Genomic DNA, 24,163 nt, shown 5'->3' on the forward strand with positions numbered 1-24,163 from the left:
TATACTATGTAAGCCCATGATAACATAGGTCCAGGTGACAGGGCACTAGTAGGTACGACAGTTTGAGATCCAGAGGGAAACTGAAATCCTAACAAAGAGGGTTTTTTAGCGGGGAAGAAATGGATAGACTGTATTAATCTGCATCTTGGAAGAACTAAAATTTCATCTTGCACCCAAAAGAAAAAGAAAGAAAGGCTACGGAAAATTAATCATCTTGAAGTGCCAAACAGGTCCACAATATGAATGAGATAAGAGGTAGCTAGCTAGGTAGTGCAATATGCCACTTTCTTATATACTTATAAAGCATATAATTAAAATATATGATGGATCAAAGGCGGAATCTGGAGAGGCCAATTTTGTTGCCAGTAGCTTTAACATCGTCTTGAACTTGCTGTCTGTACTGTCCGAAGCTAAATTTTTTATAGAGTGAAGGCCCAGTACTGGCAGTGGTAGTGGTAGCACTGCAGCTCTCTATGATGGCGTCATAGGCTGGACACATGAAGAATGCCGTGGAAAACCTCTCCACTTCTTGATTCGTTTTCGCTCGGTGCTCCACGCTCTTGTAAACATCGTTGCTCCATGCCTAATTATATGCCAATTTGGATATCACTGATCGCAATAACTTTAATTTAATTAAAATATAAATATATATCAATCATATAACATAAAATAATAAAGGATCAATCATGTATACTTTGGCCTTCTGACAATTTAAATCAATAAAATATTCTTTCGCCCAACACCTTGTGCCTCTTGCCTGATCAGTCCTCTGCATTTGGTTATTTCTCCAAGTGAAATTATCAATTTTTGAACTTTGTCTGGGACAGACATATAAGGATAGATTTCACATTCATGCGGGTCTCAAAATTGAGCAATCAGTACTCACATTTGTTCATCCATTTTCCTTCATTCAACGAATCTTTTTTTTTCTTATGCAAAATTGAAAAATATCTATAATAGGAATGGAATTGAATTAAATTTAACATTCAATTTACTATATTTCTGCATTCAGATTTCCCTTTTCAGCCCATGATGCCACGCCATTCCACAGACTAAACATAAGTTAATTACCTGAAAGAGGTCACCAATGTTGATGGTTAAAGCTTCTGGATTGGGCTTAAGGTTGAACCATTTCTCATCTTTGAGCAGCTGCAATCCTCCTATCTGATCCTGGTGCAATACTGTAAGGAAGTCGCTGTCAGTGTGCGGCACTATGCCAAACACCTCAGAAGGGAATGGACAAGGTGGGTATCTGTTCAACCGAAGATAACACGAACTCGGCAAGCAATGCTCAGCAAAGAAATTGGATTCACACCCCAAATTCTCTGCTAATATTTTAGCTATTCTAAGCGCCAGCCGGTAGACCGCCGACGAGAACTCTTCCACCGTTGATCTGAAACCAAAATCAATAATGATACTTCAACAGAAAGACATATTAAGCGTGAGGAAGATGGACTAATCCACGTATATATATATATATGTGTATTGGTAGAAAATATGCAAGGATAGAACTGGACAACTAGTGATCTCATAGTTAAAGGGGGCGAGCTGAAGCAGCTGTAGTTACTTCAGCTGTACATGTATATGTTGGAGTCCTGTGTTGGGAGTTTGATTGAACAGTATCCATAACATATACATAAACATAATGCATACAAATTCACCTTTATATAATACCACTTATTTTATACCCAATTCAAGATTGAATTGATGTAGAGAAAGACAATAAAAAATAAGTCACACAAATACAACATTGTGAATTTTACCTGAAAAACTCTCCAATTTGGAGAAAAAAAAACCGAGTAGTTATAAGCAATTCACTAATCCAAATGAGGAGAATACAATAATACAAAATAAAAAATTCTCAAATTCTCTCTCCACACTCAAATACAAAATTGACTAACAAGCTTTCAAAATACAAGAAATTCTAAGTTTTTGGGTATGACTCAAATGAGATGGGATGAACCTATTTATAATCAAAATAAGATTACTGTAGAGATATTGTGCTGTACTGTAGTAGTACTGTGCGGTATTGTAGTAGTAGCAACTGTTTTTTACCAAATTTACACCACCTACCACCTTCTTCAATCTTCTTTTCTCTTTTCCTTATTATTCTTTTGTTGCAGGACTCATAAATTGGTGGTAGACTCTACTTACCTCATACTCTGGTCTGCAATGTTCAGTTCCCTTTTGGTCATCACTTGGATCTTGAGTAGCTAGTGCCTTTCAACTAGTTTCTCTAACCTTAACTTCTTCAAAATATCTAACAAAGAGATAGTGCATATAATATATTAGGCTTTAAAAGTCAGCTACTTAAACTAGCTTGCTTCATCAACTCATCTTATGTAGGGATCGAAGGTTTCAATTTTGTTTTGGGGACATTCTAACTAGATGTTAAGTTTACTGCAGGAAATGTGTATTGTTAGCATTGGGAGAGTTCTTGTGATTGGGCTTTTAGTGGCACCAACTTGACCACTCATAAGATTTTGACGAAGCTAATGCTCACCTAACTTACAAGATTGACATATGTTTGAGATTCCTTGAAAATCAAAAAATGGAAATTTATTTATTTATTGTTAATGTGGGTTTTTATGCAAATGACAATCTATTTCTAGGCATATGATTTTCAATTGTGCATTGTAAGATTCTATATAAATTGCATTATTCTTCAAGGTGTAAGAATTTGTGAGACCATCAAAATTGATGAATTAATTGCTAAATATCTACATTAACAATTGGTTCCATTTGTGAGAATTTACAGAACAATAGTGTTAGTCACTCTATGTAGTAGTACACAATGACGTAGGGTACTCCTCCACTCAAAAGGGGCATCAAAGTGGTAACAAACGATGTCAGCCTTGCTTTAGAATCTTGTGTTGAAGACCCTGCAGCCTTTGTAAATTACAACGTTTGGTTGAAGGCTCAAGTGAATATTTTGTCTCAAGAAATTCAAGTTTTGTGAGGAGAGATCAACCAGCGAAACTTTGGGTAATAAATACATTGCTAAACCTTGCGTAATGATAGGACACATATGACCATTTAGGATTAGAGGGCCATCATTATATGTCTTTATATACTGGATTGTACTATAGTTCAAATACCAAGTAGGACAAATGTTGAAAATAATCTTTAAGATGAGATTCAATGTCAACGGGGTTGATTGGAGCAATGAATAGGACATAATGAAATATGACATCAAATAATCACACTCATTATGATTAGGTTGGGCAATTGTATACACATAAGCATGATCCAAATAAGGAAGCCATGAGTAGAGTAGGGCCTTCAGATTGCATATCAAAAAGACATGAGGAGGGTGAAATATGAGAAGAGGAACTAGGATGGGGACCATGGTTTGGCTAGTGAGATGAGACATAACCATCACTAACTTACTCTTTTTCACTTAAGATATTCTACATGAATCTTTGTCTAAAACCTTCAAGAATCCATAGAATGACAATTTCTTTACCACTACACAAGATCTAACTAGCTACACGGAGAACTTCTAGACTATAATGCATGCAATACTCCTTGAGGCCTCAAATGCTATCATATGCAATCTTTTGCTACAACAGCCAAAGGTGCAAACTTTAAATTGTGTATGAGGTTATGCCTAGACTTAGTTAACTATTTTGATGGATTATCCAATCTATTTGTGATACACTAGATGAGTAATTAAATAGGTAAGGAATTATTTAGTTGTGGACTTCATGGTAGTGAGATTTGGACACAAAGAGTCTTCGCAATTATGCCTAAAGGCTTAATATATAAGCCTTACAGTAGGAAGAGGAAGACATATATAGTGAATGATTGTGACATCACCCAAATAAATCTACAACAACTATATATAGTTCAATTTCCATTGAACAGAGATCTTGAAGCAAATTCAAAATGATGACTATGTTAGATGACTTAGGAAGATAAAGGCAGGTGTTGCCAAAAGAGATCCAAACCAAAAGCTCACAAGTGTGAGAAGTTTAAAAATAAGATTGAATACTTGATTAGGCAAGATTTTCTAAGATGTAAGTAATCTTTGGACACAAAAGGCTGAGAATTGTGTTAAAAATAGAGTAGAACCAATTAACATTTGATCAATAACAAAAGTGATTCATGTCATTGTTTGTAGCTTAATAAATAGAAAAACTTAATTAGTCTCTCAATTGAAAGAGGCTTAGGGAATCAAGACGACATTAATTATCTCCATCTTATTAGATGCGAACTAAAGTGCATATGAAAATCAATAAGAAAAGACTAACAACTCTTAAGACTTCAATTCACTCATGCATGGCAAGAGAAGTTATGCAATCATTGAATCATATGGATAATTTTACCATCAATCTTGATCTATAGGTATAGAGCTAGACAAATCGTATTCATAGCATTTTTTTTATCATGAAATTAAGATGACATAAAAGAGATATATAGTAATAAATGACTAAACGTGATCAAGTTTATATCATCAAAAACCAAAATTTCAATTATCTCATTTTTCAATCTTAACCTTACATTTGGTGCATGGAATTAGGACTTTGTATTTTGATCTATATGGATTTGAATAAAATATAATAAAAAATCATATTAAATTTCTTCCAAATCCACACAAATCTAAATCCAAATCTTAAAATCTATGCTCCCAAACACTTGTTGAAAACAGTAACCTTGACTGAATCTAGAGATGGTCGGCAGCCTACCGCTGTTGACATTGGAGATTGACAAGCAACCTACTCCACCTACTAGCCCACCTCCATTGAAATTTAATTCCCACCATTGTTGATTATTTGTTTTCTGTAATTGTTATAAATAGGTGAGTGTGTGTGCAATGTAAAATGTGGTGTATTGAGAGCGTAAAGCCAATGAGCGTGAGAGAGAGTTCTGTTTTTTGAATTCCTCTGTATTATTTTTCAGATTGAAACATATTTTTGTGCAATTTATCCTCACTAAGTTTCAGTCACAACCAGTGACTGAGCGTTCCTCTCCACCCATCAACACTACCTAGAAGAATTTTGTCTATATTGCGAACTAGTTTCAAATGCCTAGCATGTATCTACCTAGAAAATTTTATGTAGTTTTGCACAAATTATAATTTTATATCACAGTTTATTTAAATTTATATAAATCTAATTCAATGTCAAAAAATCCTAAACCCTTTAGTAGGAGATAAGAATGTTCAACTATGCAGACATTATTGCATAACTTAATTGATAATTTAAATATAACTTATTTTTTGATAATTTAAATATAGCTAATTAATTGTTATAAAATTAATCATGTTGGAATTTCCCCATACTATGGGGAAAAACTATTCTAGAGAACTTCTTTTGAAAAAAGGAACTTACTTATTCTCAAGGCTTGACTTTTTTTTAACGTAACACTAAGCTGTAATCATGATTCGAGTTGACTTAAAAAAAAAAAAAAAATGCTAGACCTATTGTAGCCATGGTTAGACCTTAGAAAGTGTGCTTGGCGTATATATGCATTAATGTATGATAATAAGATTTTAAGCTTCTGCCATGCACAACAGGTCATGGAAATTTAATACAATTAACTTGAATATTAGATGTATTTTTGCATTAAATTATTAAGATAAAATATCTTAACATATGAAAATAAAATTCAATATTTACTAACATGTCTCATTTACCGACTCCAATTAATCAACTATTGATCAATTATGAACACCTGCGAGAGATATAGATTGTGCATAGTGTATTTGTCTATTACAAAAATAAAAAATAATATATATATATATATATAGATATATATATATATATATATATATATATATAATGCAACTATTATCTTAAAATACTACTTATTTCTTTAATTAGTGTTATAATTATTTCAAAGAAAGTTAAGAACAAAATCAAATTTAAATAAACTAATATTTTAAATGATCCAGTTTACTAGCATTTTTCACCAAAAAAAATGGACACTTTGGTGTACAAAGCTCATAGATATGTGAGGTCTAGGATAAGGACGGACCATAATAGGTCTATTTTTATTATTATAGTAAAAGATAATATTATCATTTTAAGACAAAACAAATTCCTCCTAATTGCATGGTATTCCCAAATTCGGTGTGAGTTCCCAATCCAAAATTTTCAAGTTGATAAAAACTTATGCCCATATCAATGTGGAATCTAAAACTCAACAATCAAAAAAAGTCACATTAACAGTTGGAAATATAGAAGTAAGGTGTGCTTTGATATAGGTCACGATTATGAGGGTCTTGCACAATTTTATTGCATTGACATTAATATAAAATTATCTTATGGTTAGTGGATTGCAAATCTAATATGAAGGATTTGTTCCTCCTAGCTACATATTTGGTGCAAAAAAAAAAAAAAAGGGGAATCGAATTTATTGCTCGATCTCGTCTTGTTTCCATTCATATTTTCATTCGATTCAATTCACAACTCGATCATTTCATTTTTCAAATAAAATATGCATGATGCAAAGTTGTGTCTTGGAGCGTGGATTCAAAGCCATTGATTTTGATTTGCGTATCTGGACAATTAAAACATAATATAATTTTGTATTACATTTCATTCTGAATCACAAGTTTCCAAATACAAAATAAATATTTCTATTTCAATCAGGTTAGAAGTAAGGCTCACTAAAATTAGCTTCGCATATCGTGAAGGTGCATTCATTCCGATTCTATTTATCATTTTTTTTTTATATTTAATTAGCTCTAGCACATTAAAAAATTCTAAATAAAATTAAAATATATTTTAATACATTTTTTTTTTTTTATGAGTAGAGTTTTTGCCATTGATATACTTTACAATTAGTTGTTTAATATTTGTTCCTAAGATTTTGCTGCCAGTTTGCTTAATCAAGGCTACACCCGACACGGACTCATTTTAAATTGAAACATATAATATATAGTTTATGTATCTAAATGTCACTTTCTCTGTGTTAGAACAAATGTACTAAAGAGTACATGTAAATTAATTAATCAGAGTACATCATCAATCAATTTTTGAGGTCACTAAAATTAATTAGTTTCATGTCAAGCTATGCAACCATTTTAAAGATAGTCATCATTAACAATAAAAAGATTATCTTATATATCTGTGTGTGTGTTTTGAGGGCTACATATCTAAAAAAATATTAATTTGAAATATTTTAAAACCATTTAATTTCTATGTCAAACTATGCGCACATTAAAAGATAGTTATCATCAGTGATATACATACTTATTTTTAATAAGCACCTATTAATTAAGTTATTCTTTCTTCTTCTTCTTCCTATTCTTATTATTATTAATTGGTGAGAAGGATGAGATTAATGCATGCTTCAAAACCCTCATTTTTTATTTATAATTTGAATTTTTTAATTTGAATAATAGTAAGCTAGTGAATCATTACAGACAAAGAATCATACCACATACAAAAATTAATAATTAGTAACATTAATGTCTTTCAATAAAAAATATAATTAAGCTGCTTATATTTTAAGAAAAAGTTTCATGGCAAAAAAAAAGAATAAATTATTGGTAAAATTACATATTTGTTCCATACTAAAAGAAAAATAGTTTTAAATGGAATATGTATGTGTCTATATATATAAATTCTTTGGTTCGTGAAAATAGAAAAGAAAAATGAAATTGAAATTCAAACATGGATTCCTATTATGTTATTTAATTTTTGTAAGGATCTGTTTTGGATTTTGTTCAAAAAAAGTAGAGGAAAGAAAAATAAAAAGGAAATTCATTTTCTACTTTATTTTCTCTCTATGTCAATATTAGAATAATGATTTATTTTAATATGATTGAAAATAAAATGAGAAATATTAGTGATGCCTAAAATTAAAATTTTATTAATTTATTTAATATATTTTATATTCTTTCTCACTTTTCTTCATAATCTGATGTAAAGAAACAATTTCTTTCAAAATTTTATTCGCTTTCCTAATATTTTTAAGATCTTATGGACTATAAATGAATATAAAATCACCTTGTAGTTAGGCATAAATAATATTGAACTTGGTTTGCATAATAGGATGTCTTGGAATTAAAGGAGCTAGAAGGAGAGAATTAATGTGCATGTAGATGTATAAATTATTATATATATATATATATATATATATATATAGTTACAACATGCATGCGTGTTATATTAAAGATTCTGAACTAGCTAGACCGATAATGCACCCAAGTTTAAATCCAAAAATCTAATTAAGAAAAACAAGATAAGAATAATCCACAAGGCTATAGGTCGATGGAGTATGCGTGTGTATACCTGAAGCTGTCAGATTCAGCGGATCCCAATATATCATGAAGAGGGATGTGAAAGGACTCGGACCAAGAGAGGTTTGTAAGACAAGTAGCAGTAGGCGTTCCCCAGCTGTAACGATTAATATTAGTATTATTATGATGATGGTGATCTTGAGCAGAAGCAGCAGCGGCCGACGCCGAGTGCAAAAGCTTCCCGGCAGCCTTCTGGTGGAAAGGCTGGTGGAAAAGCTGAACTTGGTGGTGTCTCATCCTCTCCAAGACACGGGGAGGAACGCCGTGGTTCACCACCTGAAAGAATCCCCACCTGCTCGACGCCTCTGCTATCTGTCTCTTGCACCCTTCTCGTTCCTCCCTGTTCTTCTTCTTCAACCGGCTTAGATCGATTGGAGGTTGCTTATCATCATCAACCAACTCTTCTTCTTCTTCATCGTCGTCGTCATAGGCAGCAGAAGCTGCAGAACAAAAAAACCTCTTCTCATGATCATCATAAAACGCTCTTCTCGGTTTCTCCAGAAGGGACTTGTAGTTCTCATGAAATGGTGGGTATGATTCCATGCTAGCCCAAAAAAATCAGAGAGAGAGAGAGAGAGAGAGAGATGAAATGATGAAGTTCAAGGTTTCCAAGCCGGTGGAGAGGCAGACCTAAGGTCCATGGTTTGATTTAAGTTTAATTGGTTATATATATATATATATATATATATATATATATATATATATGTATGTATATATATTTAGTGTGAGCCAAAGGTGACCAGTTGTGTTTTCCAGCTGGTTGGCCAGTCATTGGGGTTCAAATAATATTATAGGTTACTACTAACCTAACGCAATATTTGAGTGGAGAGTGATACAAGGCAGATTAATCGACCATCTAAAAGTTTTCAACACGAATTCATAATAAATTTAATAGTTAAAGTAAAAAATAAGATAATCTCGTTTCCAATTTGTGAAGGAATTAGAGTTGGGTGGTCCTCTTTTTTTTCCTTGGTCGACTCGTGTTGAGGTAATTTGGATGTACGAACCAAAAAATTTTGTTTCTAATATAATAGACCACAAACCAGATATAGTATATATGGGCGGGTTCGCATAATGATCAATAGTGTGGATTATAGCTTATACTCAAATAATTAATCAAAAATTCACCGTGTGTATACCTATTTTCCAGCCGGACACTTAGTTTCCTTTCTAAGTTTTAAAAAAGATACACTATCTTCGCTATTAACTACAAGATGAAATGTAAATGTACGCAAATATTCCTATGTATAATAAAAATTTTACCTAATAAGTAATTTTATAAGTATAAAATTTTAGGGCTAAAGACATTGACCTCCTTGAATTTTGGGAAAAAGATATGAATCTCTCTTGAGATTTCAAAAGTTGCACGAACCTTTCTTGAAATCTCTCGTGAGATTTCAAAAAGTGCGCAGACCTCTCCTAAGATTTTGAAAATTTTAGGGACCTTTCCTGAAATTATAAAAAAGACACAAATTTTCTTTTATATTTTGTGAAAAAAAAAACCAAAAAAAAAAAAAAAGATTTAGAGTAGAGATTTGTATCTTTTTAATAAATTTTAGGGGAGATTATGACATTTTTGAAATCTTAGGAGAAATTAATGGGATTTTTGAAACTTTTGGGAAGGTCCCTTTTTTTCACTAAAACTTAGAAAAAGTCGGTGTGTTTTGTCCTAAATTTTACTTATTGCCCATAGCTACCAATAATCCTCCCAAATTTTTGCACATTATTCATAGTAACTCTTCATGACTAGTCAAAGTAGTAGAACACAAGTTGTGCATGTGCCTATGCTAGAGTCCTACGCTTATGATAGCCTCCCTTACCAAATGTCTTGAATTGGATACAAACAATATGGAATTATTAATTATAATAAAAAATTCAGTATGGTACAATATGTCCTGCAAAATAAAGACTTTAAGGATTTCCAATGATTGTACTTTTTCTATCATTTAATTTTTTTTAAAAGAAAATTCATTAAAAAATTATTGAGTGTCAACTACATGATCAATAGCGAATAATAAACAATGAGAAATTATTAGATTATATTGACTAATCACGTCACGTTATAGACAACTAAATATATTTTTAAATTTTAGGCAATTTGATTAATTTTTGAATATCAATTGAAATCAAGCTTTTTCAAAATTATCCAAAATCCAAAGATGTAATTATTTTTCTAAAATATGATACGAGTATCCCAACTTAATAATTTATGTTGAAAGTTAATTTTTTAATTAATTAAATTGACAAGTTTCTTCCTATTCCTTTTCAAAGTTGCGTGTAACTTTCAACATAAATTTCTCAATACAAAATTGTGAACAAATAAAAAATGTTTAATTTGATGACAATAGTAGCTAGGTTTAAGAAACTATGGTTATGACTTGTGATCTCATTATCAACTATCATTTTAGTTTAACTTGTGTTAAGAAGGTGTGGAATCCTCATATGATAAAGAAATAAAAATTAATTAGAAATAATGTGGATCATTGTCGGGGAAAGTTATAGTTTATGGTAGAGAACCTAATTCTCCATGATTAATTCTATGACATTTTTGATATTGAAGTTGACACTTTCATAAACTACTAAAAAAATTAAACATAAGTTGCTATAAATTATTAAGAGAATCATGTAATTAACAATGATCAAAACTTCATGAGTTGACTTTTTTTTAACACTGGAAAAATATCTAATTAATTAATTATGATCTAGAACGATAAAATTGAAAGGTCATATGCTAAAAATTGAAAAAAAAAAAAAGGTAAAAGACATTGTGTTGACTTTTTGGTCAGATCCCTGTTTTGATTATGATAAATCACAGTATCTCATCCGTATACTTTGAGTATTTGAGTAGGTTTATATTTCAGTTAGAACAGATGATGATGATGCAATTTGGAAGTCGTAAAGAGCACCTAAACGAGCATACCCCGACGCATTCCATGGAACTGCAAAAGAACAGCTCATGAAGAATGATTTTTGTTTTAAGTTGTATTTTTATATTTATCTTTCGAGTCTGTAATAATAATACAAGGTTTGTAATAATTAACGCATTTGCATGCATGGTAGGACATTAAGCTTAGCGCAATGCCGTAGACTGACCGTAGAGAAGACTTCGGTCGATCGACGCCAAGTTTTTTAGGCTTAATTAAAAAACTTAGACCTTAGATAGACCTTAGGTCCTTACACAAGCACTTAAGAAAGTCTCCATTATCATATATGCTATCAAGGAAAATCAATTTAAAAAAAACAGGACTTAGGTGTTAAAATATTAAGGATTCGGGCGACCAAACCTTGACGTTGAAAACGCCCGGTTGACCGAACGTAGGGAAAGTCAAAGTGTTGATCTGACTTCGAGCAACCGAACCAGAATGAACTAAGTGTTCTCGGTCGACCGAACTTATAATCCTGACTTTTCCAGCAACTCGGGTGCCCGAACTTCACGGTTATGTTGACCTCGGGCGATCGAAAGTTGAAGTTCGGCAGGCTGAACTTAGGCCCAAGCGACCAAACCTTAAACAGGTTGGAAAAATTGCCTAGTTTAGCCTACCGAACATGTTTTCAGGCACTCGAACATGAAATATTCACTTTTTCTCATGTGTTTGTTCGGGCGACCGAACTTATGGCTCGTTCGACAGAAACTCTCGGGTTGGCTAAATTTTATCGCAGGTAATTAAGGGTAAATCAGGGTTATTTTTGTTAAACATGTTTTAAACAATTTTAAATATTATCCCTGTGTCCCAATGGTCAAAATTTTATGAGTGACTATGTGTAACAACCCAAAGAATAATGTTATTTAAATAATAAAGAGGGAGAGAAGTGGAAACAGTAACAGAAGAATCGCACTTTGGGAAAATACCCAATAAATTTATCAGTGCCTCGTCGACGAATACAGGGGATTCGTCGACGAGGGTACAACAGGACCTCGTCGACAAGGGCGAGCTTCGTCGACGAGAAAATACCGAGAGAGGAATTTGGGCTACTCTGAATTTCGTTGACGAAGGGTAAGGTTCATTGACGAAATTCCTTAAGGACTCATTGACGAGATGACGTGGCTCGTCGACGAATCCAGCAGTATAAATAGTCCTAAACTGATTTTAATCTCATAAATTCGCCGCAGTCTCTCTCACTCTCTCTACCCCTACGGCTCCTCCTTCTTCTCTCTTTGATTTTGGCCCTGTCAGTTGCCAGATCGACGATCTGAGGCCACCACGACGTTCCTGGCGAAGTTTTCTGCAAGTCTGCCAGAGCGGATCATTGGTGAAATGAAATTGTAATTCATCCCAAATCCAGGGTAAAGTCTTTTATTCAGTTTTTGGCTTTTCAACAGTTGTAAGAAATGATGTAGGCCAATAAATATTGATGTTTTGTTATGAGATTTATGGTTTTTAGGGTGTTGAGTGGAAAACCCTGCGGTTGTTGGACCCGTTATAGTAGGGGATTTTTAGCAGGAAACAGGTAAGGGAAATATGTTATGCTAGACAATTTTACCATGTTTCAGTATAAATTATACGTTTTTATCAGATGATTATTCACGATAGAAATTTATACAGTTTATTAAACTTGTATAATATGTTTAAAACTTCTGTGTGGCTTGAGGATATGGGTATAGTAAAGAAAAATATTTTACAATATTTTAAAGATATGATTTACAGGATATATAACCAGTGGTTGTTATACAATTTACAGTACCATGATTATACAGTTTATAGTACTATTATTATACAGTTTACAGTACCAAGATTATACAGTTTATAGTACCATTATTATACAGTTTTCAGTACCATGACTTACAGATTACAATTCAGTTATGAGATATAGATGATACAGTTATAGTTTATTTCATTGTCATGGTTTATACAGTTATTACAAAATCATGGTAAAACCAGTTAGTTGTATATAGAAATATATTATATAGTATCAGACCCTGTTGGACCATACAGTTACAGAGCATGGTACCATAGCTACATAGAGTTTACAGAGTGCAACCACCTATTCAGATAATACGTGGTAGTAGGTCGATCGTATAGTCCCCTACACGTGGATAGGCTCCCCATCATATATGGGTTGAGGAGGGCCGATCAGACCAAGGGAGTATAGTGGTTTACCCTGGTCGGCCAGCCAGTGTAAATCCTGCCTACGAGCCGCACAACCCTGTCATAAGGGGTTAAATCATGACACACAGTTATCCACAGGGAAGATTTCAGTTATTATTATGTATATACAGATTTACAAATACCATAAAAGTGTACTTATTTATATTAGAAGTATTTTGAGTAGAAACCAAAATTACAGATATGTTAAGCAACATGGAAATGGGGATGGTTTCATTTACTTGTACTGCATTTACAGATTCAGTTATACATGATTTTATAAAAACATATTTTTATAATATTGTAACTCATTTGCCACACACTAGCAATAGCATATTTCGTCTTATTGAGCGTTGGCTCATCCCAATTATTTTAACATTTTTCAGGTGATCCAGGTAGGCTTGCAGATCAGGCTCGCAGGTAGAGGGGCCCCGGTATTTCCCTGATATTAGAGTGAGTATATTTGGGAGTATTTTTGTATAGACCTAGTTAGTTGAGGATATTTCTGGGGGAACAGACATATATGTATATTTTGAGAAATATTTTAACACTCTGGTATTCTATATAACTGTGTATGGTTATGTTTATTTGATTTCTTCTTCTTGCTGCTGAGGTTAATGATTGAGTTTAATCCAGTATGGTATCTGAGCATGTTAAATGTCATAGTATAAAAAAAAAAAAAAAAACCCATTTGAATAGCAGGTCGTTACACTATGTGTGTGTGTATATATATATATGGGTTCATTTGCAAAGATTAAGCCAGGATTAGGGAGTTTGATTAAGAAAATATCCTCTGAATTTTTGAGAGCTCCTTCTTCATACTTAAAGCGAAATACTCATTCTTTGATCATTCTTTTGCAAAACCTATTTGAGTGAGAGTATTTTAAATCATCATACACTGTTTAAACTCTCATTGTTGTGTTGATTGTTTGTTGGAATTGGTGTGATCCCAACAGGGGGGGTGAATTGGGTTTTAAAACATTTTTTGCTAATTTAAACAATTTAACCAATTCACCATAGTTCATATCTCATTCAACATAAGTATACGTGTACGTAAAGCGAGTTTAACAATAAAAGCAAATATACACGTATGCAGTATCTTATTTAAATCAAATGTGTGCATGAGAATAATTTTTACATTAAATAAACATTCATACATATGCTGAAATTAAAGTGCATGAATCTAAATAAGATAGAAAAAGCGACACAAGATTTGTTATCAAAGTTCGGCCAAATCAGTCTACATCCCCGCCATGGGCATACCCCCTAAGGATTCCGCTATACTTGCTCATTTAACCGGGCGAAGCAAAAGCCTTTTACATCCTCTCCTTATAGGGCGAGGAAAATTCCAGCTCAATTACTAGGCTAAGTCAAACTAGTCTCACTTAGGGGGCTGAAACTCCCCAGTTCAATTCTGAGTTGAACCGAATCGGTCTCATTTACGGGCTGAAACTCCCCAGTTCAATTAACGGGTTGAACCCAACTGTACATTAAAACCATTTTTTGTACATGAAATTGCTTCTGAAAATACAAGCTGAGATGTACACGTTTAAGCTCAAATAAATGCACTCTAATATGATATGCAATAATGCTCAGTAGAGTAAGGGTGCTTAACTATATTTAAACCCTAATAAAAAGTTTTCTCCAAAAAGATATTTCAATAAAAATATAGGAGAACCTAGGGTTTTGCTCTATCAATGATTTTTGTACAAATAGAATGTGTATGAAAAATGAGTATTATGTTTTATAACAAAGATTTATGCAAATTAGAAATACTTGGAGAATCAAGGAGTTAAGCTCAACAAAATATTTGTGCAATAAATAAGTTCTCCTAAAAATATTTATCATGAAAATAATAAGGAGAAACCAAAGTCATACTCTCAAAAAGATTTTCAAAAATAAAGAATAAGTGAGAGTAAGCATGTAAAAATAAATGCCCAAAAATAAATATACTCTCTTCAAGAGTAATTTTGAAATGAAAGAGTAGAAGAGAGTTAGAGAGTTTTGTATTAAAATTTGGCCCCAAAAGAATTATTTAAACAATAAAAACATTTTGGGGGAACTTTGATTAACAATGGATTAGAAAGAAAATTTGGGTTAATCAAAGTTGTTAATCTGGAGTTATGAGGGGGTATTTATAGAATTTTTGAAAAATCTGGCCAATGGGGACACGCTCGGTATTTTGAAAAGAATAATTAAATTTTAATGACGTTTTAAAGATTTTTTAAAAATTCCAACCCAAGATCACCGGTCGACCAGGGCAAGTTCGGTCGACCCAAGTTCTTGAGGCTCGATCGACCGGGACAAAAATGAATTGCTCATTCGGTTGACCGGATATGTAAGTCTGAAGGTGATTTTTCAATTTTTGCAAGGTTCAGTCGACCAGGGTCAATATGAGATGAACTGGTCGGTCGACCAAACCATTGAGTTCCCACAAGTGGGAACTCGGTCGACCAAGTTGGTGGTGTATAAAATGTGCTCAGTCGACCAGAAGGTCAAAACTTGGATGGAGTTCGATCGACCGAGAGATATATACTTAGTTGGGCTCAGTCGACCGAATTGTGATCAAACTATTAACCCAGTCCTAGTTTGGTCGATCAAGGCATTTTGTACATGGGAGTTTGGTCAACTGAATGTGCACATTTTGTACATTTCGGTCCTGTTTAAGCCACCTGTCACCCTATTTTTAATCATAAATCTATTCTAAAAACTTTGTATGATTTTAGTCTATTTAGAAAAAGGTTTTTGGTGAGATGTGTTGGTCCTTAGGGTCTATCTATGGTCGTTCTAAGCATTCATACACATTATGCAGATGCATGCATTATTACAGACCAAATATATAAAAAAAAAATTAAATGCAATTACATAAAATAAACATCTTCTTCGTCTTTTTGCTCTTCTGACTTCATGGAATATGCTTGATCGTATAGTCTTTAAGTCCTGCAAACTTCCATCGTCGTTTCCTTATGTGTGTGTTAAATAAATGGACCTGTCCACATGCTAAATACACACATAAGAAACATGTACTTTGTCGGCATCAAAAATAGGGATTGAACTAAAAAACTCAACATTATTGATTTTCTAAAAAAGAGTTAAGCCAAAAAAATTTCCCATAGATTTAGTTCATAAATTTATTGTGTGAGGAAAATCTTGCTAGCTTGTGAGTCTTTGCATTTTGATTGTAAGATTATTAAGCTTGTCTTGTGTTGTGAAGCAAATATTTTTGACAAATTTGGTTTATAAAATATCTCATATGCTTAAAGTTTTTGAAAATCATTTTGAGATATTTGATCTTTCTCTTGAAAATCTTTAAAACTTTATTTGTCATTGATATATTGATATACATTGTTTCAAAGATATTGTTGTAGCACACTCTCACACTTTAATTGCATATTGACAATATCTTGAGAGTAGGTTCACACATCTTCACTGAGCTTATAGATCTATCATTTGGAAGTGCATTGATTATTGCATGTGCGTATTGGTATAAATTTGCTTGTGTTTAGAAGAGCATTAGAATTGTACATAAAAATTTGATACTCACTGTTGTATTCCAGGTGTGGTCTGAGGAGGTGTTGATCTAGCTCGTAAGGATCAGTAGGGCCTTTTCTGCCCCGTAAGGAGAGTTTATAAAGGTTGAGGTCAGCCTTGGGAATTTGACCTAGTTGTAACCAGTGCCGCTTCACCCGTTAAGTGAGCATTAGTGGAATCCTCGGTCTTATGAGTTGAGGTGGGGACGTAGGCAGTATTAGCCAAACCCCGATAACATTTTTTGTGCCTGCTTTTAATATTCGCAATTTAAATTTCAGCACTTGAATGTTTGTGATTTATTATTGTGAATGATTGGGTTTATAATTACATAAACAGACCCTAAGTTGCGTAATACTGCTGATTTGGATAAATCTAGGAGGAGAAATTTTTAAATACCCAATTCACCCCCCCCCCTCCCTTTTTGGGAATACACCAATTCCAACACATAAACTTGCCATGAGGTTTGACAAAAAAAATAGGAACCTCATTGAAAATTTCAAAAATTCCAGAGATTGTTCCTGAGGTTTTAAAAGTGTAACAGATCTCTCTTAAGATTTGACGAAAAGACACAAACCTCCCATAAAAATTTATTTTTTTATAAAGGATAAAAGACACTCACCTCCATGAGATTTGGTAAAAAGACAAAGACCTTCCCTTATGTTTTAAAAATACCACAAACCTCTCCTAAAGTTTTAAAAATGCCACAAACTCTTCTAATATTTAAAAAATGTCATAAACCTCCCTTGTGATTTGTAAAAAAAACACAAACCTTCACTAGGAAAAAATTTTTCTTTTTGTACAATACAAGGGGAGGTTTGTGCCTTTTTGAAAATCTTAAAGAAGGTTCTTGAAATGTTTGAAATCTCATAGGAGGTCACTAGAATTTTAGAAACCTCAAGAAAAATTATTCTCTTTTTGCAAAACCTCATAAGAGGTTAGTGTCTTTTGCGCTTTTATAAATTATAAGAGGACATTTATGTATTTTTTGACAAATTTTAAGAGGGGTCTCTATAATTCTTGAAATCTCAAAGGAGGACGCTGAGATTTTTGAAATCGCAGGAAAGATTCTTGTCTTTTTATCAAATTTCAGAAAAGGTCAATATCTTTTGTTCTAAAGAAAAAAAGAGATTATTAACCATCAATGGAAGTGAGAGGGTGGTGAGTTTTGTATATAGATGTTTACCTATTAACTAATTAATTTTAATAATTTATCAGAGTAATGTGATTATAATTTTAAATAAATATTTAGTTGTTGGTCAAGTTGAAGTACACGCCTAAATACTTAATTAGCTAGTCAAATGAGATTTTGAATCTTAATAGATTATTAATAAGTCTGTAGACTAAGATGAACTTGTAACGATTGTATAGCACATGCAACCGCCACCTCGCCCCCTCCCAAAATGAAAGTTGTGAAATTTTGTCTTAACTTTCCAGGGACACCAAGATCGTTCCATTTGGACTTTTCTAGAAAAAGTCATACCCAAAATACCGTAAGATGTTCAGGACTCAAGACTGCACTACGGCAGTGACGATTACTTTGTTTTTCCTTGTCAAAAAGTGTTTTAATGACTCAAAACATTCTTGGACAAAGTTATATGAAATATATTAAGTCTAATGAAGATTAAAACTTGTCCAAATGAGTTTACTTTTGAATATAAGATATTTTAATTAATAAAACACGTTTGAAAACCCATTTTGATATCTTATATGCTTAGTATGTCCTTTTGTAAATATACTTGACTTTCTTTGAACCTTTAGGACATTAAACTTGTTTTAACACAATTGGGACTAAGTATAAAAATGTCCTTAAAACTAAGATGTTAAAAACTTGTCCCTTTGAAAACATATTTGAGTTTTAGGATTCATTTGACAAACTCTTGTTTTAACTTAGAAAGCCATGAAAGGTGAGTTTGTGTTTATGTCTTTAGTGCAATCCTATAAACTCATGTGTCCTAGTATGCATGTACTTTGCTCAACTCTTGCTCAGAAATCATGCAAGAAACACACTCACAAGAGTTACAAAACATACTACCTCACACAAATCTTATTACAAATAATTATACAATTAAGCTTCCTTTGGTTGTGCTTGGGTCATTCCGAGTACGTGTCCATTTGATCTTTCCTTCTTAACGTCTACTCGGTCTGATCTTTGATTTCGATCCAATAATTCATGTACGAGTACCTATAGTAAACATGATATGCAAAGATAGGAAAACACTAGGAACAACATATAGGTTAATATCATCAAAACACATTAAACAATGATGGTGTAGCCACTAAGGCTAACAATCTGTATAACAAGTCTAATGGTAGAAATGTAATGATAAAAATAGACATGATAGGGTCGATTGAGATTTTTTAAACTTGGTTCTGAAAAGCTTTGGATTCTCCCAGAGATTTCGTGGTTTAGTGGCGGAATGTGTTTCCTCTCCTTGGTTCTCATTATGATGAATGACACTTATAAAGGTTTCTTGAAACCTTGTCGAGGGCTTCTCCAAGGAGACCCTCTATCTCCTTATCTATTTATTATTTTACAGGAAGTTCTTTCTTGGCTCCTAAAGAAAAAATTTATGGAGAATAAGATAGGGGCTTGCTATCATCCGCGTGGGGTGCCTTTGTTATCTCACCTAATCTATGCAGATGACATTCTTATTTTTGTCAATGGTAAGAGAAGTTTCATTCGAATGCTTATCAAGACTTTTAAGAAATATGAGGATTGGTCTGGCCAAATGATAAATAAATACAAGTCAAGTATTTTTTGTCAAAGAGAATTGCTTAAGCTCGAAAGTGATCCTTGTTAAGGATGACTGGCTTTGTGGAAGAAGGGTTCCCTGCTACATACTTGGGTGTTCCTTTGGTATCGAGTCGTCTTACGGCCCATGTTTTAGAGCCTCTAGTTGCTAAATTGAAGAAAAAGGTAGCCGGTCAGAAATTTAAGCTTTTATCTCAAGGGGGCCGCTTAGTTTTAATTAGGCATGTATTATCATTAACGATGGTTCATCAATTGGCGGTAATTGACATTCTTAATAATGTCTTCACAAAGGTAAATTCTATGTTATCGAATTTTTTTTTTTTTTTTTGTAGTGGAGTAAATGATAAAAGGAAAAAGAAATGGTGTTCTTGCCTTAATATATGTAAGCCTGTTTTGAGGGTGGTTTGGGTATTAGGGATTTTGAGGAAGTAAAAAAATCATTGCACATGAAGTTTGTGTGGAGATTGTTAACTATGGATAATCAGTGGACTCAATTCTTTAAAGCCAAGTATTTGAATAATAGACACCACTTTAGAGAAATAAAGCCATATAAAGGAACCAGTTTTTGGAGATCGATTGCTCATGTGATACCTGAAGTATTAGAGCATGTTCATGCTCAAATTAAAGAAGGGCCAACCTATTTCTGGTTTGATCAATGGTTAGCCTCCAGTCCCTTTTGTGCTAAGGTTCAGGAAATCAGAAACCATAAGTTACGAACATGAGATTGTTAGGATAGAGATGGGTGGAATGTTGATTTATTAGTTCATCTGTTGGGTGAAGAATAGGATGAGGAAGTAATGAACTCTGCTATTTCTTGCAAGGAGGGTCCAGATACAGTAATTTGGGAACCTTTAACAGATGGGAAATTTATCACGGCTAGTGCTTGGTTTGCTTGTCTTCTGGTTGATACTCGTAAAGAGGAATTCTTAGTTTCAAAATGGATCTGGCATCCTATGTTGCCAAAACGAGAGTCAATTTGTATGTGGAAGTATTGATTTGCTTGTCTTCTTGTTGATACTCGTATTCAAGAAATAGGTGTTCAGATGGCCACTCGGTGTGATTGTTGTTCAAATGCCAAGATTGAATCTCTAGACCATGTGTTTTGCACGAGATCTTTTACTCAAGAGGTATGGAAGCAAGTAGTAGTGGCGTTGGGTGTTAGTTGTATGGTAACGAATACATGGAAAGCCAGAGTTAATTTCTGGTTTAGTTGTGCAAGACGGACCTCATAGTTAGGCATTTTGGTAGGTCTCATATCTAGTCTCATCATTTGGAGACTTTGGACTCGTCAATGTAGAGTTAGGATGGAATCAATTCATGATTCGGTGAGAACTGTGTTGTAGTGACTTGGGAGAAATTATGGTATTTTAAATAATAACTGAGAGGGAGAAAATAAAAATTTGAAAGGAAAAGAAAGAGGCAGCAGGCCTCATCGACGAATGCTTTGTGTAAGTTGACGAAGTTACAATTGGGCTCTTCGACGAGAGTACATTTCATCGACAAGAAAATACCGAGCAAGGGTTTAGGAGATTCTGAATTTCATCGACGAGGAGAGAGTTCGTGGACGAGTCTTCTTCATGACCTCGTCGACGAAGGCCAGTGTATAAGTAGGGGTAAAATTCATTTTTAGCCGAAAACCTATGCAAATCACTTCTCTCTCTCTCCTTTACGCCCCTCCTACCTTCTCTCTACGATCTCGAGTTGGATTCTTGCCGGATAGACGATCTGAAGCCACCATGACACTCTTGGGAAAGTTCTCTACAAGTTTTCTGGAGCGGATCGTCGATGGGGCTGAGTTGAAAACCATCCCAAATCTAGGGTAAGACTTTCTACAGAGTATTTGGTTTCTTGACAATTCTAGGAAGTATAGTACGCGTAGAAATATTGAACTTTAAATTTGGGGATGTCGTTTTCAGGGTATTGAATGGGGAACCCTGTGAGTGCGAGGCTATTTGTTTTAGGGGCTTTTCAAGACTCAGGTAAGAGGATAAACTAAACTAGTCTTTTTATGAAAATGTATGTATGTTATTACAACATTTGATTTCAGGAAAATAAATATATATTTATATATGTTTTATATTCGAGAAATACTGCTAAAAAAGGATGGTATGTTAAATATACGAAAAATATATTTTGTATGGCATGAGTAGAATTTATGATAAAATACTGTTTCTGAGAATATGATAATGATGTGGATATGATTTGCCACCGTACAGGTCCAGCTATGGATATATTTTTCTGGCGTACGAGTTGTGCTATGTATGTGATTTTTCGGCGTACGGGTCGTGCTATGGATCTGATTTTCTGGCGTACAGGCCGTGCTATATGTATGATTTTCCAGTGTATGGGCCGAGCTATGGATATATTTTGTCGGCATACGGGCCGAGCTATGGTAAAATATGAAATACCGGCATACGGGCCGATGATTTTCATAATATACGTATATATGCAAAACGGTATGATGATAATGATTTGGTAATTAATGGTATGAAATATTCATGTATCACAATTTCGTTGTATATTATATGTTATCAGAACCTGGTTGGCTTGGTCTAAACTAGCACTTGCACGGTACCGTTGCTATGTGTCCATGATCATCATGATCGTGATATTATGTTAACGCCGCTGTACGGAGTGGCGTGAGGTTGGATGGTCGATGTGGTTTTAAGGAGTGTGAGCACCCCTGGTGTACAGATCAGGTCTGGCAGACCCATCGAACTTACAGACTGTACTTTTGACTTAGTAGTGGTCGGTCAACCATTGTCAAGTCCCGCCTATGGGCCACATAACCCAGTCATGTGGGGGTAATACATGACAACAACCAGTTAAACTACCAGGATTTTTTTGTATTATTATTATATGAGATGAGTTATGTTATGAGAATACAGTATATTCTGTCATGTTATGATTATACATGTTTTTCCCAGAAGTATATATATATAGTTTTAACTGGTTATGTTCATGATTATATATATTTCACAGAAATGCTCATGTTGCCACACACTAGTGTTAGTTTATTTTCCTTACTGAGAGGTGTCTCACCCCTAATTATATGATCATTTCTCCGCTGAGGTAGATATGATTGACCTGCCCTTTCTGAAGGGTATGTATTTTGTGATAGGGTCGGATGATTTTTGTGGGAATGACCCTAGGTCTTCCTTTGGGTTGTAAATATAATAACATGGATGTAGTAACTCTGGAATTGAGATTGATGGTTTGGTGTTTATGATATTGTGATTTTATGTTTCTTGCTGCTTCGGCTTCATTATGTGTTTCTGTTTTATCCCTGGTACCCACGGGTTCAAGTTGATCATGATCTGCTGGATTTATTATACTGATTTGTATTATTTAAGGAAAAAAAAAAATATATATATATATATATATGTGGAAATTAAGCTGGTTGTTACAGTGTGGCCTAATATTAAATATTGGCTGAGATCCATTTGAGACAAGTTAACTAAATGTGCACCTGCTTCTTGCACGAATATTGAAGTCCTTCGTGCGTTGGATATTCAAGTAAAAATTGTGAGGGTTCATCTTCCTCGTGTAGTCAGATGGTGTAAACTTGGGATAGGTTGGGTTAAATTGAATGTGGATGGAAGTTGTAGAGGTAACCCAGGTAATTGTGATGGTTGAGGCGTGATAAGAGATGAAAAAGGATTATTTGAAGCAACTTTTTCCTCATTACTAGGTTATGGAACCAATAATATGGCTAAATTGAAAGCGATTATTATAGGGATTAATCTGTATAAAGATCTCGGATTTGATCAAGTGGAGATTGCCTGTGACTCTGCTTTGTTAGTTCAGAAGATTAATTCTAGGAAGTGTTCGGCTTGGAACTTATGAGAATTGTGGGAAGAGCTTGTGTTAGGATTGAGAGGCATACATTATAAAGTGGAACATGTTTATAGGGAGGCGAATCAAAGTGCGGATTTCTTTGCCAAGCAGGGTGAATCTTGTATATCTCGATCATATAGTTGTTAGGATGAGCTTCCACAACAAGTTAGGGGAATGATTCGATTGGATTTGTTGGGATTTCCTTCCTTGCGCTTGTGATGATTTGTGCTGGTGTTTGTGAAGGTTGTAATGGTTGGTTTATTTCTCGAGATCTTTCGGATTTTGTTTGTTTTCCACTTATAGTTGTTTAGTTCTTATTTATTTGTTTGATTATTGGTAATTGGTTTATTGGTTTTGTATAAGTTGGTTAAGTCAATTTTAGATTCTTGGGGTTTGATTTTATTTTCCCCAAGTCTCAAGGTTGGAACCACGTATTCCTCCGCCATAAGTGAGGAGTTTTCTAATAAAGATAGAAGATGTCGCCCTCTTTTTCTAAAAAAAAAAAAAAAAAGTCATTAGAAAGAAAAAGTTGGCTTTGAGCATTTCGTAAAAAAGTTATAAGATATCTAAAAATATTTAAAATAACTAAAATGAGTATGTACTTTTAAAAAATATGACTAACACTTTGAAAGTTTTGTAATGTTTTAAAATAATTAAGGGCAGCAATAGAACATAATATTTACTTTTGAAAAAAAATTATATTTTAAC

The 24,163-nt window shown here is 33.6% G+C and overlaps 1 protein-coding gene across 1 annotated transcript; it reads right to left on the reverse strand.

Annotated features, from left to right (window-relative positions):
• Positions 1–328: 328 nt before the first annotated feature.
• Positions 329–8,794, reverse strand: LOC131149535 (gibberellin 2-beta-dioxygenase 8-like). Its single transcript, XM_058100075.1, has 3 exons — positions 8,244–8,794; positions 1,072–1,393; positions 329–583 (listed from the first exon to the last, which is right to left on the reverse strand). Exons 1-3 carry the CDS (start codon positions 8,792–8,794, stop codon positions 329–331), a joined length of 1,128 nt encoding a protein of 375 aa, XP_057956058.1.
• Between the last annotated feature and the right edge of the window lie 15,369 nt (positions 8,795–24,163).

This window comes from Malania oleifera, chromosome 1, assembly GCF_029873635.1.
Source record: "Malania oleifera isolate guangnan ecotype guangnan chromosome 1, ASM2987363v1, whole genome shotgun sequence".
Lineage (NCBI taxonomy): Eukaryota > Viridiplantae > Streptophyta > Magnoliopsida > Santalales > Ximeniaceae > Malania > Malania oleifera.

Coding starts and splice junctions, on each gene's coding strand:
- LOC131149535 (XM_058100075.1), bottom strand. CDS start 8,794: ATGGAATCATACCCACCATTTCATGAGAACTACAAGTCCCTTCTGGAG. Junction 1,394..8,243: donor GCTGAATCTGACAGCTTCAG/GTATACACACGC, acceptor TTTTGGTTTCAG/ATCAACGGTGGAAGAGTTCT. Junction 584..1,071: donor ACATTGGTGACCTCTTTCAG/GTAATTAACTTA, acceptor GCATATAATTAG/GCATGGAGCAACGATGTTTA.